We start from the raw sequence: 13,440 nt of genomic DNA on the forward strand, positions 1-13,440 counted from the left end.
ACTTCAATTCCAATTGAATTTTAGAATAAAGGTAATTCTGTTTTCTTAAACTTAATTCAAAGTCACAGACTTGATGTCAGGCAAATGCAATGGTTTCCATCTCAGCACGGGAATGTGGATGTGGATTTCTCATTGGATGTGATTGATTTCCTGCTCATAAAAATACCTGCAGAGCTGATGGCTTTCTTTTTTTCATCGGGGAAAAAGGGGTTCTAGCTGTTTTTGGTTTGAAAATTAAAATCTCTCATGTTTTCAAATCATAGTAATGTGGCAAATTGCGCTGCTAACACATGAACATAGGAGGGTTAGTGTGTGTTTAAATTCTTGTTTGATGATTTTTCACAGACAGGTAGGCTACTGTTTCCATAGTCTAGCATGTATTGAAAAAAAAGAAAAGGTAAAATCCCCAAATAGTGACATGATACTGGGAGCAATCACGTATGTTAAACTTAATCTTTAGCTTCATCAGGGAGGCTGCAAAGGACACCACATTAATATTACATGCCACGCATACAGGCTATGGATGGCTTCAGAGGTAGAGTGGCTCTAAAACCAGTCACCTATGATCTTGCTGCTGCCTGACCTTTAGCCTGTAAAGCAGCGCAAATGGGCGATTAAAACATCAATAATCTCCTTCATCACACAACATATGAGGTGGATCCCCTCATTGACTCCTCTTACTTACTCAAAGTCAACAAGCTGCATTGATATGAAACAGAGCAGTTATTGATGGGAATGATGACAAACACCCACTTAAACACAGTTTGGCAAATGACTGAAGTGCCTGCGTGCCCGTGCAAGAAGTGTATTCAGTATCTTTCTGCCATACTGCACGAGGCCATGAAAGATTGATGCTCATCCAGCCTTAAATGATGCATGCAAATGGGTAGGTTGTGCTAATGTACAGCAGAAGAGAGAAAGACATCTGCATGCATTGACACACATTCAAACAGAGGCTAACACACACACACACACACACACACACACACACTAACACAGATAGTCAGTTGCAAACATAACTATGGCAGCATGTAAATAAGATTTTATAATCATTTTTAATCTTCTTTTTAATTCTAACTTCCATGTCTTGTGTCTCTCATGAACCCCATGATCTGAACATCAATTCAGAATTCACCATCTTAAATCCTCCAAGATTAAACATGGATGAAGTGCATATCAGAAAAAAAAAAAGACGAAAAAACAGAAGGGAATAGGAGGAATGACACACACACACACGCACACACACAACATACACGCCACAAGGCCAGCTAACCACATTATATATAATTCTCTGAGAGACTGGCACACAAAGAGTAAAATTTCACCTGAATAGTTCAGGTTCATCTGCCAGAACTATAACGGCATTATGTACAGGAGCTAACTGGCTGCCATGGTAACTGCAATACTAGCACACAATGATGATACTTAAAGGGGGAAAAAGCTTATTAACAGACACGAACAGCACTGATGCCTGCTTAGGTCATCAAGAAAAGGAAACATATTTTTACTGTGATTATATGAATCACGAAAGTCTGCATCTCATGTCTGCATTGCTAGATCCTCCCACCAGCAGGGGACACCATTGGAGGGCAGGGAGATGGAAAACAGCCAGCAAGTGAAATGTCAGCACAGAGACATCAGTTATTACTGTACAATGATCGTGCAATGAAGAATGAACAGCTCTATTTGTAATGCTGTCAGCACATCAGGATATCTGGAATTCTGACACACACACACAAACGCACGCACACACACACACACAAACATATGCTGTGTTTACTATTTTTTATTTAATAGTCATCATGGACACATTGTCAACCTCATTACAGGGCTGAACAAAATCTAATTAACTTATAGACAAAGATTTTCATACTGTTTACAAAAACAAAATCAAAAACTGAAAACAAACAGTAACTGACAATATCTCCCAACTCCATTTAGCAATAGTCTGGTTGCTAAAATGGCACACCGGGGAAAAGTAAGTATTTACTTATTGACATCCAATCAGGTAATGTTTACATATAGCTTCCTGTTTAGTAAATCATGTATGGGGATACAGGACAAGGATAAAAGACGTGTGTGGGAAAAGATCCGCACTCATATTTATACTCAATAATAAATATTACAAAAAGCTAAAGCTTGGTAATTTATTGAATTTAATTTGGACTTGTTGTATCATGAAAAAAACCCAATATGAAATGTATGTTATTTAAAGAATATTACATCATCAGTGGAGGTTGCTAAGGATTTATATCTTTTATTAGCAGATTCCCATTGAAGCGTGCCGATGGATAATGATGTTTCACTTCCACAAAGGAATTATGACAGCAACTCGAACGCAGCTACAGCACTAATCCTCCACGCAAACATAAAGAGCAGAGTGATTGTAATCAATGATGATATTTTGCTCATTAAAGAATACGACCTGCAGCACAGACAGAAGAAGGCTAACTGGCTAGAGGCTGTGCAGCTGTTCCAGACATGCATTTCACAGGTTCGATGTCATGAAGAGGGAAGCCGGCGATTATTAAAGGGGTCAACGAGAATGTAAGATATAAGAGATGAGCAGCAAGCGAGCCGCAACTCAAGCAACACTGCAGATGAGGATAAAAGTTTGTTCTCCTCATTTGATGCTCCATTTAACAGAAAGACAAAATAAAGCCATTCCCAGAGCAATGCAGCTTACAGCCACACAGTTGTCATGGAGTCATAAGAACAGGGGGAAAAAAAGTACAAGCTCAAAATAGACAATGCGCTTTTCCTCTGACTGTTTTTTCTCTCCCTCTCCCTCTCCCTCTCCCTCTCCCTCTGTCTCTGTCTCTGTCTCTGTCTCTGTCTCTGTCTCCAGCAGCTGTGACATCATTATGCATGGTTACAGCAGTTACTAAGACTCCTGCAATAGTATTCAGCACCTGACATTTCCCACAGTAATCGCACTGTGTATAATTAATCTGAAACACTGCAGTCAGGGGCTTGCCTTACATTAACATCATATACTAAAGACATTTAATGATTTCAAGGCCTCGGATAAATGTACAATGTCACATCTGTGGACGTGAAGAGTAAGACGAATAAAGCATCAGTAATATCGTATCCACTGAGAAGTGTTTTCTAGGGATGTGCACTGACTTATTTTTCCATGTATTCTCCATGCTCAAGCAGCTCAATGGTAAATGTTCGGTAATGCTTACTACAGAATGATATTTGCGTATTGTTTTACACGGGAAGGGTAAATTAGCATTAATTTAGCATAAAATGGAAATTACCTCTGTTCTCATAAAAAAATAGAAATCCTATGGGCCCACAACAGTATTTGTGAGATTGCAAATGTGTTTTAAGGCAATTTTTTCTAATATCCTGCATCACAAGTGTGAAATACACACTTGGAGCTAAACAGAGGCGAGATACATCCTAATGGGAAAATATACAAATGAATTTGCAAACCAGTCCATCTGAATTATAGTCTTAAACAAAACAAAAATGCAACAAATATCTGATACCTTTCATACCCAGGAACCATTAAGTTCAACAAAAAGCTGCAAAGAAAGCAGCCCCCCATCCCAAAAAACCCTGTTTGTTCATTATTTGGGGGTGAAGTTCCCCTTTATGCTGGGCTTACTTCTGAAGACTAAAGACAAAAGATTAAAGATTTTAAAAAGACTTGAGTAAAACTATCAACTCTCAGCAGGTCATGTCTTTAGACTACTTTTAGTCTTAAACCTTAGTACAGTTTTGATATGCAGAGTCTTTGCTGAGACTACGATTTTGCAAAGTCTTTGGATCTAACATCTAAAGACCAACATGGAAACTCATGGAAAACTACAACTAGATTCTTTCAGCAATTTTTTGCCACCATGCAATGCTTTAACCAGGTATTTGAAGAGCCTCTGCTGTGTCAGTCCAACAATCAGAATTATTTTCTTAATAATATTGTGTTCCAAAGGGGCAATCAGAGGGCACAAGTGGTCGCAAAGCAACTTAGAGCAGATGAATCTATAAATATATTAAGCACAAATAATTATGTGAAAAAAAATAAAAATAAAATAAATAAATAAATAGATAATTTTAAAAAAAAAAAAATATATATATATATATATAAAATGAAGGTAAAATAAAAATTAGCTTAAAGTTATTTGAAGTAACTCCAACATAAAGAGGGCACCTTCAATTAAATATATTATCATTCTTCTTCTTATTATCATTATTACCACTTTTCTTTCTCCCCTTGGTCATGATGCGGTGGAGAGTTCTGCCCACCGCTCCACCATTTGCTCCGCTTTCTGGATGCTCAATAATTATCGGGATGTCCTTCTCCGTTTATCGTTCATTTATACCACAAGTAAATACAATCTCTGCCACCAATAGTCCTCTCGCGATTATTTACCATGTTTCCTTTTTTCTGGTTTTGTCAGCGCTCCTCTCTTGGTTTTTTATTTCAGTTTTACGGTGACGAAACATGTTTGATATTGTCGTAAGCCCTAAGACTAGAAAAATACAGAGCTACGACTGTGCTAAGACATAAGATTACCAGTTCACACTCAATGACCGAAATGATATAACACTGTGACTCTACTAAGGCTCTGCTATGACTCTTTAGATTTCCTTCTGACTTCCAGTTTTAAGACAGAAACAGGAAAATCGTAAGGTGTAAGCCTGGCATTAAGGATGAATCATCTCTATTCTCACCAGACACTTTGAGTAAGGCAACTGTAAAAAGCAAATTTGTCAATCTCTTGTATTTTTAATCATAAGCCAAAGATATCTATTGGAGAGTGTTAACACACAAACTTCTGCATCAAAATCCCTGAGCAGAGAAGATAAGAGGCAAAACTCCAACAACATCAATAACATCCAGCAAATTTTGTTACCAGGCAATGAATAAATATAGTTGTATTTTAGTGTAAATAAGTACAAAATTATGACTCTAAACAGAAGTGGCTTCTGAATCTTGAATTAGGTAGGTTAAAATACACCAATTTATTTGCATGAGGTCTCCCTCTGACATATTTCTCCAGCGAAATGTGAACATGGATAAATTTACTGAAGACAATCCTCTCAGCTTAGCAAACACATCAGTTTACCCATGATGCACTCAGTGCTCTGACATTAATAAACAGCCAAATCTTTCTGATGCAATATTTTCAAGCAGTACAACACAAGAATGAGCTTAGCATCATAAATGACAAACATTACCATTTGGGTTTAACATCAGGGTTGAATTAATCAAATACAACCGTAATTACAACCAAATGTCAAAGGCTACTTTTCTCCGTTTACACCCATTTACTACAATTTATGAAAAAGCATTAGCACTTGTCATCTTCCTAGAATCATACATGTTCTCTGGAAACGAAAAGTATCTCACCTCGATGAGGAAGTCCCCCGTCCTGAGCCCCGCCTGCCATGCCACCCCGCCCTCATCCACAGACTCCAGGTACTGCAGCGCAGGGAAGGCCGGGGTGGGAGTGAACTCCTCGATGGGTGTATCCGCTACACGGTGATAGGAACAAAGATGACAAAGGAAGACAATGAGACACTTGGCATGTCTAGGATGAGTGAACATTAAGCAAGCACTATATCTTCCCTTGTACATTTTAACTTGAAAGAATTGTAACTACAGCTAATTATGCAGCTTCACACATGAAATGTCTTACAACTGCGTGATAACATTCTCACTTTGTCTAATATTGATAATTGATTACCACCTGGAAGTGAGCTGGCACCGATGGTGGGGGAAGATGCCGGTCAGACCTGGCAGACCAAAACATAATGTGAGGTTCTGCTGGGAACATCTGGCAGAGTCCCCTGTCATGGGGAGTTTCAACTCCCATCCCCGGGCAGAACTACAACCACTTGCCAAGGGAAGCAGGGGCCATTGACAGAGCAACAACCCTTGAATCCGAACAGGTACCGGCAAGCGAAGTGACACGTGGCTTTGGTGGATTTATGTTGTAGATCAGTGGCAGGAAAACTTTCGAGACCTCCTCAATCCCTACATGTGGATCCTCTTTTAAAAAGGGGGATCGGAGGGTGTACTCCAACGATAAGGGGAGGATCACACTCCTCAGCCTCCTTGGTAAGGTCCATTCAGGAGTGCTGGAGAAGAGAGTCTGCCGGGTCATTGAACCTTGGATCCAGGAGGAGCAGTGTGGTTTTTGTCTTGGTCGTGGAACAGTGGACCAGCTCTATACCCTCAGCAGGGTCCTAAAAGGGGCATGGGAGTTTGCCCAACCAGTCTACATGTGTTTTGTGGATCTGGAGAAGGCATTCGACCAAAAGACGGGCAAGGTTTTCCAGGCATGTCCACCTGGGAGGTGGCCATGGGGAAGACCCAAGACATACTGGAAAGACTATGTCTCTAGGCTAGTCTGGGAATGCCCTGGGGTCTCCCTAGAGGAGCTGGACCATTCGGTGGGGTAGAGAGGTCTTAGCCTCGCTGCTTTGGCTGCTGCCCCTCGACCCAACTCTGAATAAGTGGATGGATGGATGGATGGATTAATATTAAGAACATTTAGTTATAGTTTCACTGATTTGTTCAGGTGTACAGCACTGTGTACCAGCTCATTTGAAAGTACTATTTAAATAAAGGTGGTGATGATGATGATGATGACGATGATGATGACGATGATGATGATGATGATGATGATGATGAGTATGGGTTAAAAATATCAAACTTGCAGGTTTTTTGTGCTATCATGGCAAAGTAAATTTTTTTCCCTTGTAAATTTGGTAGGGGAAATGGGGAAATTTCTATTGAAACAGTAGAAAGTGGACAGTCTAGTAGAGGTAGTTAAGTAATAAATATTTTAAGTTGAAACAATAGCATACAATAATACCAGACATTACAAAAAAAAAAAAGAAAAACATAAGCACTTTTGCAAAAAATATAAACTAGCAGCAGACAACAGCTGCTTACCAGCAAGCGTATGGATGAGTGGATATGTGAATCCATTATATATAGATAAAGACAATAATATCTTGACTGAACAATCATCCGTTTTTACCATGGAATATCAGCTAAATTTGGAAATACATAAGGTACAGCTTAGGAAAACAGGTTTTGGGTTGAAGCTATGAAAACCAGTATTGCAAACTTAATCCCCATGCCCCCCTGCAACAATGATTCAAGGGAGAATCCTTGCGTCTATCTGTGGTTACGGATGGATGAGACATAATCAGGAAGGAGTATTTTTCTTATCCCAGCAATGTTTTTGCCCTCTGACAGAGTGTCATGATGCTGGGGACCTTCTAAATTTGAATAGTAAAACATTGGGAAGGGGGGGATGCTTCCAAATCCATGTTTTGTTTTTTTTCGCAAACATTGATTTGGTTCGATTTTGTAGCAAATATTAACTTTTTAGTATGGTCATTCTCCTAAAACTGTAACAACACTATTTTCCAATAGTGTACAATTCTTTTGTGAACAATTTAATAAATAACTACATTTATAAGCTTTATTTATGCAGAAATGCATGTATTTGCGCATTTATTACACAATGGCCATGTATGAATAGATGTCATGTGATGTTCAGAACGACAAAAAAAAGTCTGTATAAAAAACAAAAACATAAAAAGTTATTTCAATGAACATTTCAAAAAAAAAAAAAAAAAAAGTTATGAAATTAACGAGATATCAAATTTAAGGGTGAATCTGCAGATTTCAACCTCTGTGAAAGGTCATAGCAGAAGAGGACATATCAAACGTCACTCACAGGAGTACTCACAGTACGGCAATCACACTGCCATTAACCCTCTCAGGCTCAAATTAAGTTGTAGTTGCAGGAAAAATCTGATATTTGGCTGTCGCAAATCTGCAACATCTGCCTGGAGAAGGTTGAATGTGCCCTATTGGTATTTTATTGTCAAATATTAAGTTTATGAATTTAATTTACAGCTGAGTTAATGTGTATCTGGATTTTCATTGCTGTAGCTGTTTGAGGTTCAGCTCAATTTAACAGCTTTATTCACTGGTGGTTGGTTTCGTGTCGAGTATGTAGTAAACATATTTTAAGAGCATCATATGTGAGATATTGGTATCTCAACCTTTCGTATTGCCGGAAAACAAGTAGCCTCCTGCCAGCTTTGTGACCATCCATTTTCCCGCTGATTAAAAAGAAGTCTTCAGTTGAAATAGCAACATTTTCTAACCCCATAATGGAACGATTTACCATTCAGTGTATCAGATATATCTGTAGCTGCACGGCTTTCGCCGGATAGAAATAAAATGAGATACTGTTATGTGAATAGTTTCTGTTATCTGTCAGACAAATTTACTCAAATTGAAATACCCAAGAAAACCTATAAGTCCCTCAGGTTTTGAGCATCAAAAACTGGCAGGAGGTTGGACTAAGACACAAATTTTCTCAAACAGTTGGTTTATTATAATTCTTTTTTCAATTGAAATACCCAAGAAAACCTATAAGTCCCTCAGGTTTTGAGCATCAAAAACTGGCAGGAGGTTGGACTAAGACACAAATTTTCTCAAACAGTTGGTTTATTATAATTCTTTTTTCAATTGGTTTCAGCCCAACATAAATGTTGCTTAATTCAGTCACACAACCAAGGAGCTACAGAGGGGATACTTCTGCCAAGGCAAGCCACAACTCATTTGTTATGTATACTACGCTGACTTGGAGCACATTACTTCAAACTTGAATAATCATGACATGGCTGGCTGTCACACATTGTACGTTAGCTTTGTCTCCCTAAAAGGTAAAGAAACACTAATGCGTTAAACCCTAAAACAGCATCAGGCATCCTGTAGTTTTTAGCCTCATTAACAGTGAGTTCATTCTTCATAGTTTGCCTCCTGGTATTCCTGGTCTCCCATAACACTCATTGGCAAAATCCAGCTGAGGAATCACGAGCAAATTGGGTCGTTTTGTCTGGACCTTTAAAATACTGCCTGCTTGTACGTGCACTTGGAATCCTGCTGTGAAGTTACTGGTCCACAGCATCCAAGCTGATTTTATGATCTTTGCAATGAAAATGCTTCACAGAAACCGTTAGCATACAGATAAAAACTTGACAAACACACAGTCAACTTCTTCTTAATAGGAACTGTACAAGGTGAGTGAAGATCACACTCACCGTGATGTCAGCTGCTGTGGTATATCAGTCAAGTTAGTTTGTCAACAACTGTGAAACCTCAGCTGTTGACATCCTCAGAGTGACATCACATTTACATGAAAAGACAAGATTCTGTAATGTCCTGCCGCCTGTTATCTGCGACTATTCTAGAATTTAGAAGTCTGTAAATTAACACTGACAAGGGCTATCTCCATGACAGAAAGGGGGAAACACGAGATGGACATGAGAGGAAAGAAAGGGAGGAACAAGGGCTGTGACACTATTCCCCTGCATATGTTTTTGAACCCTCAGGGTTCACAGAAACAGAGGAGGAAACAACGGGCCGCCAGGACAAATGAAACACCAGCTAAGCTTACGAAGAAGGAGGGCTACAGTGTATTAAGCCAGGAACAATATGAGGCTGAGTATCCTTCCCTCCAAAATGTGAGGCAGCAGAGCAGCAAAGAGGAGAGTCAACCTGCCACAGGACACAAGTGGCAGCAAAGTTCTGCCTCCGGTGGCCGTGATCCTGACCCAAAACCCGGTCAAAGGGTGCAAGCAAATGTTGACATTAATAAATGGGCCCAAAATTCTGAGCTTCATCCACATCAAATCAGACAGGAGAATCAAGAGCGGGTGTCTGAACTTTCTGAAGAGAACAAGTTCTTGCTCTGTGAAGGAGAACATTTTAAAGAACTGCCCACGGATAAAAAAGATGCAGACATCGAGCCCACCCAGGAGACGGAGGAAACTTCAAAACTAAAAAGTTTAATGTGGCAGAATCAAATGCCAACGCCTTTATTGGTCGAGGTAGTGGCAGATACAAAGGCGGACAATCAGGCACATGGTGTTAATCAGTGTGAGGATGAGTATCCATTACCACATGATGTCAAGGACCAGAGTAGCAAAAAAGAACCCCACCCATCCGCATCCACTGTGGGTATGGGAGCTGCCACAGATGCAACCAAACAGGTATCACATCTGGATCAGCAGCTGAGGGAGGTTGAGACAAGAACAAAGTGGCAGAAGAACAGCCACAACATTCCTCTGAAAGTACTTTTAAAAAATGAAGTCTATCACCAAAGTTGGAGAAGGAAACCCGGCTCTATTTCGACAGATGAGACACTAGTTAAAGTAATGAAGAAGGAGAACAATAAGGCACTCATTCTGGATGAGTATCCTTCCCTCCAAGATCTCAGGAAACAAAGTAGAGAAGAAGAAGCACAACTTCCCACAGCACAAATACTAAATTTAAAGATAGATGAGCGTATTTCTGCCACAGGTAACCATAGTACTGTTCCGAAACTGAACGATTGGATGCAGGTAGATACAGACCCGAGTAAACTGGTTCAGATTTCTGACCCACAGGCTCAAAAACCCACGGGGGAGATTCTGTCTGAAAAGAACGCCTGGTCTAATCATGAAGCACAGTTAAAACATCCACCTAAAGATAAACCAGAGACAGACATCCGGCTGTACCAGGACTTGGAAGACACCTCCACAATGAAGAAATCCCTGCTGTTAAATGAGATAGAGGATCCTCATCCTTTATCTGTTAAAACAGAAGAAAAACATGTAACCCCGATTGACAAGGGATATCAGGTAAGGGGCGATGAAAAGGATGAAGCTAAGGATTCTTCTCTCCACCATCTGGGGGATCAAAATAGGAAAGACGAGTCGCAGCCTGAGATGTTAGCAGTAGAGATAGGGGATGAAAAAACAGCACCAAAACATCTGTTTAAGTTAGATCAGCAATTGTCTGCCACAAGTACGTTTAGTCCAGGGTCAAAGCCCGATGATGGGATGCAGGTGAGCGGAAACCAAAACACATCACTCCAGACTTCTGAGCTTCAGCCACATCCCCTCATGGATATAATGGAGAAACAATTTCAACGACTCGCTAAAGATGGCAATGACATGAAGTTGGGACAGAAGAATTTGCTGGTCCATCTTGCCGGGGGGGACGGGGAGCTTACAAATGACAGTCAGGAGAGGCTTTTGGAAGAGTTTAGTCTATTTGAATTTATAGAAAGCATCAAGAGTAGCTCAGAGGAGATGGGAAAAAAGAACCAGCAGCAGATCCAAAAACTTGCTAAAGAAAGAGAGGTGCTGCTCTGTGAACTAGAACTGATTAAAAAGCAGCTTGACAAAACAGAGGCAGACATTAACAAACAAAAAGGTATCGCAGAGAGAGCTTTTCAAAAGACCGTTGAACTCGAAAACGCTCTGGAGGCCGAAAAGCTCAAATGTCAACTTATGGACACGAGCCTGACCCAGCAAATAGGGGAAACGATGAAAATCACAGCAGTGCTGGCCCAGGCAGAGAAGGAGCTGGAAGGCCAACGGGAGGAGAGGTCTTCTCTCTTGACCAAGCAGCAGGAGGAAACTGCCAGGCTGCTGACAGTGCTGGGCCAGGTCCACAACAAACTCTTACACGAGCGGCAGGAGCGGCTGAATCAAAGGACCCATCTCATGGAGAGTGTCAACAAAATCAGGAACAGTCTCATAGAAAGCCCACGGAAGAAAACCAAGTCCAGTATCGTCAGGTTTTTTTCATCTCTTTGTAGAGTTTTTTCCAAGCTCCAGGACAGCATCTAGCAGTAAATCTTGGATGAAGCTACTTTACTAAACTTTCTCAAAGCAGGCATTTTGACATGTGTTAGTCCACCCCTCCACGTTAGAATGAATATTCTGATAACCAGACACTGCTGTGACACTGATCACTGAGACTGCAGCGTTTGATTTTTATTTCAATGTAATGTGTAATGTTTTCCTTCACGCCAGAGCCCTAAATGGGATTTTACCTGTTGTCTTAAAATCACTCCACCTTAAAAGAGAGAGCTGGGGATAAATCGTCTCTTGGCCAAAAAGACTCCTTTCCATCTAAAGAGCAGAAGACTTTTGACCTTGGGAATATTCCGTTTGTCTTTCACAATGTATTTTCTTTTTAGAACAATGACTTCCCGGGAGTGCACACTGACCCTTATTCTGATTATTCTAGGATCTCTAAACACTGGAAATAAAACAGCATTGCCTTCTTAGAGCATTTTCACATGACAAAGCCCAGGAAACCCAGGAGTTGATTGTAACTATAGCAATTGCTCTTTTCCCTTAAATGTCCAAGCAAGCCGTGTCTGAGGGGAAAGTGGAAAACAGCACTGGTTGACAACTGAATGCAGCCATGCTTGGAATGAATACGACAGCCATAGAAGAACCTACTTAACATTTATGAAAGCAAAACTTGTAACAGAAGACCAACTAAAATCTAATGCATATTTTCATTATTTCATCAATGGAATATTTGATCACGAGTTGTCTGCTTTTTCTTTTTTATTACCAAACAACTGCAGCTAATTCAAGGAAAAGAAGAGGGCGCCAGCAAATCCACCGCAGGATGACTTTAAATTATCTTTTCAGGCTTTGCAGTCGTTTTTGGTGTTTGGTGTAAGATGAGCATATAAAGGTGTCATTACGTTGGCATGTACTCTTTTAATTCTTTCAGCACCACAGGCATAGTGCCAAGAGAGAGTCGATAAGGATTGCTGAAATGTTAAGTATTATTCCAGTTTTAATACAGTTATAATCTCATAACTTTAGAAACAAATGGCCCAATTATGCAACTCCAGAGCTTTCTTTCTCTTAACAAAAATTTGGGCAAACCATAACTCTGTGTAGAAAGTAATATAAATTATTTTGTTGTAACATGGCCAATTGCAGTATCCAACTCTCCAGAGCTGTGATTTTATTTTGATGAAAGTTTGTGTCAAAACATGCTATTAAAAGTGAAGCACTGTGGTGCTTTTACAGAGATGCAAGAAACACGCTTTTCAGGGAGAAAAAAATGTCATTATAAGTTTTGTTGCTTGTTTTTTCCATCGAAAATAAACAGAATTATCAGTTTGTTCATATACAGTCAAATTGCCATCATTACTAACATTATTATTATTATTGTTAGCTGTGTTATTTTTATTATTACCAATATATATCTATCTATATATAAAAGTTCCGGTTCTTTGGGCAGAACAACAAATACTGCTACACTGCAAGAGAAGACATGACTACCTGAGGACCAACACTGCACTGTCATTTAAATTTAAGCGAGATCCTTTATTTAAGACACTTAATTCAGCCATCCGAAAATCAAATGAACGACTAATGAACAAACGCAATTTGTTGTTAATGTCTCAGCTGTAAATGAACAACTAAATGAACAATACAATTGCTAATTAAGCTTAATCAAATAGTGTGACACTTTTAGTACGTCCTCTGTTAGCACAAAGGTTAGCACTGGGGATAATCATTCTGTGATGATGTGTGTGTAAAAGCTCAAAATCAGCATTTCTCCTGTCAGCACTGCGACTAATTTCCTGA

General features: G+C 39.7%; 1 protein-coding gene across 1 annotated transcript in view; it reads right to left on the reverse strand.

Annotated features, from left to right (window-relative positions):
- shank2b (SH3 and multiple ankyrin repeat domains 2b) overlaps positions 1-13,440 on the reverse strand; it is a 150,962-nt gene that overhangs the window by 46,319 nt on the left and 91,203 nt on the right. Inside the window, exon 18 of the mRNA XM_086140296.1 lies at positions 5,366-5,490. Within this exon, the coding sequence (XP_085996422.1) occupies positions 5,366-5,490 (125 nt within the window). The remainder of the gene's footprint in view (positions 1-5,365; positions 5,491-13,440) is intronic.

The sequence above is a fragment of the Fistularia commersonii genome, chromosome 3 (genome assembly GCF_037954325.1).
Source record: "Fistularia commersonii isolate RoL2024-O1a breed Wild chromosome 3, RoL_Fcom_v1.0, whole genome shotgun sequence".
Taxonomy (NCBI): Eukaryota; Metazoa; Chordata; class Actinopteri; order Syngnathiformes; family Fistulariidae; genus Fistularia; species Fistularia commersonii.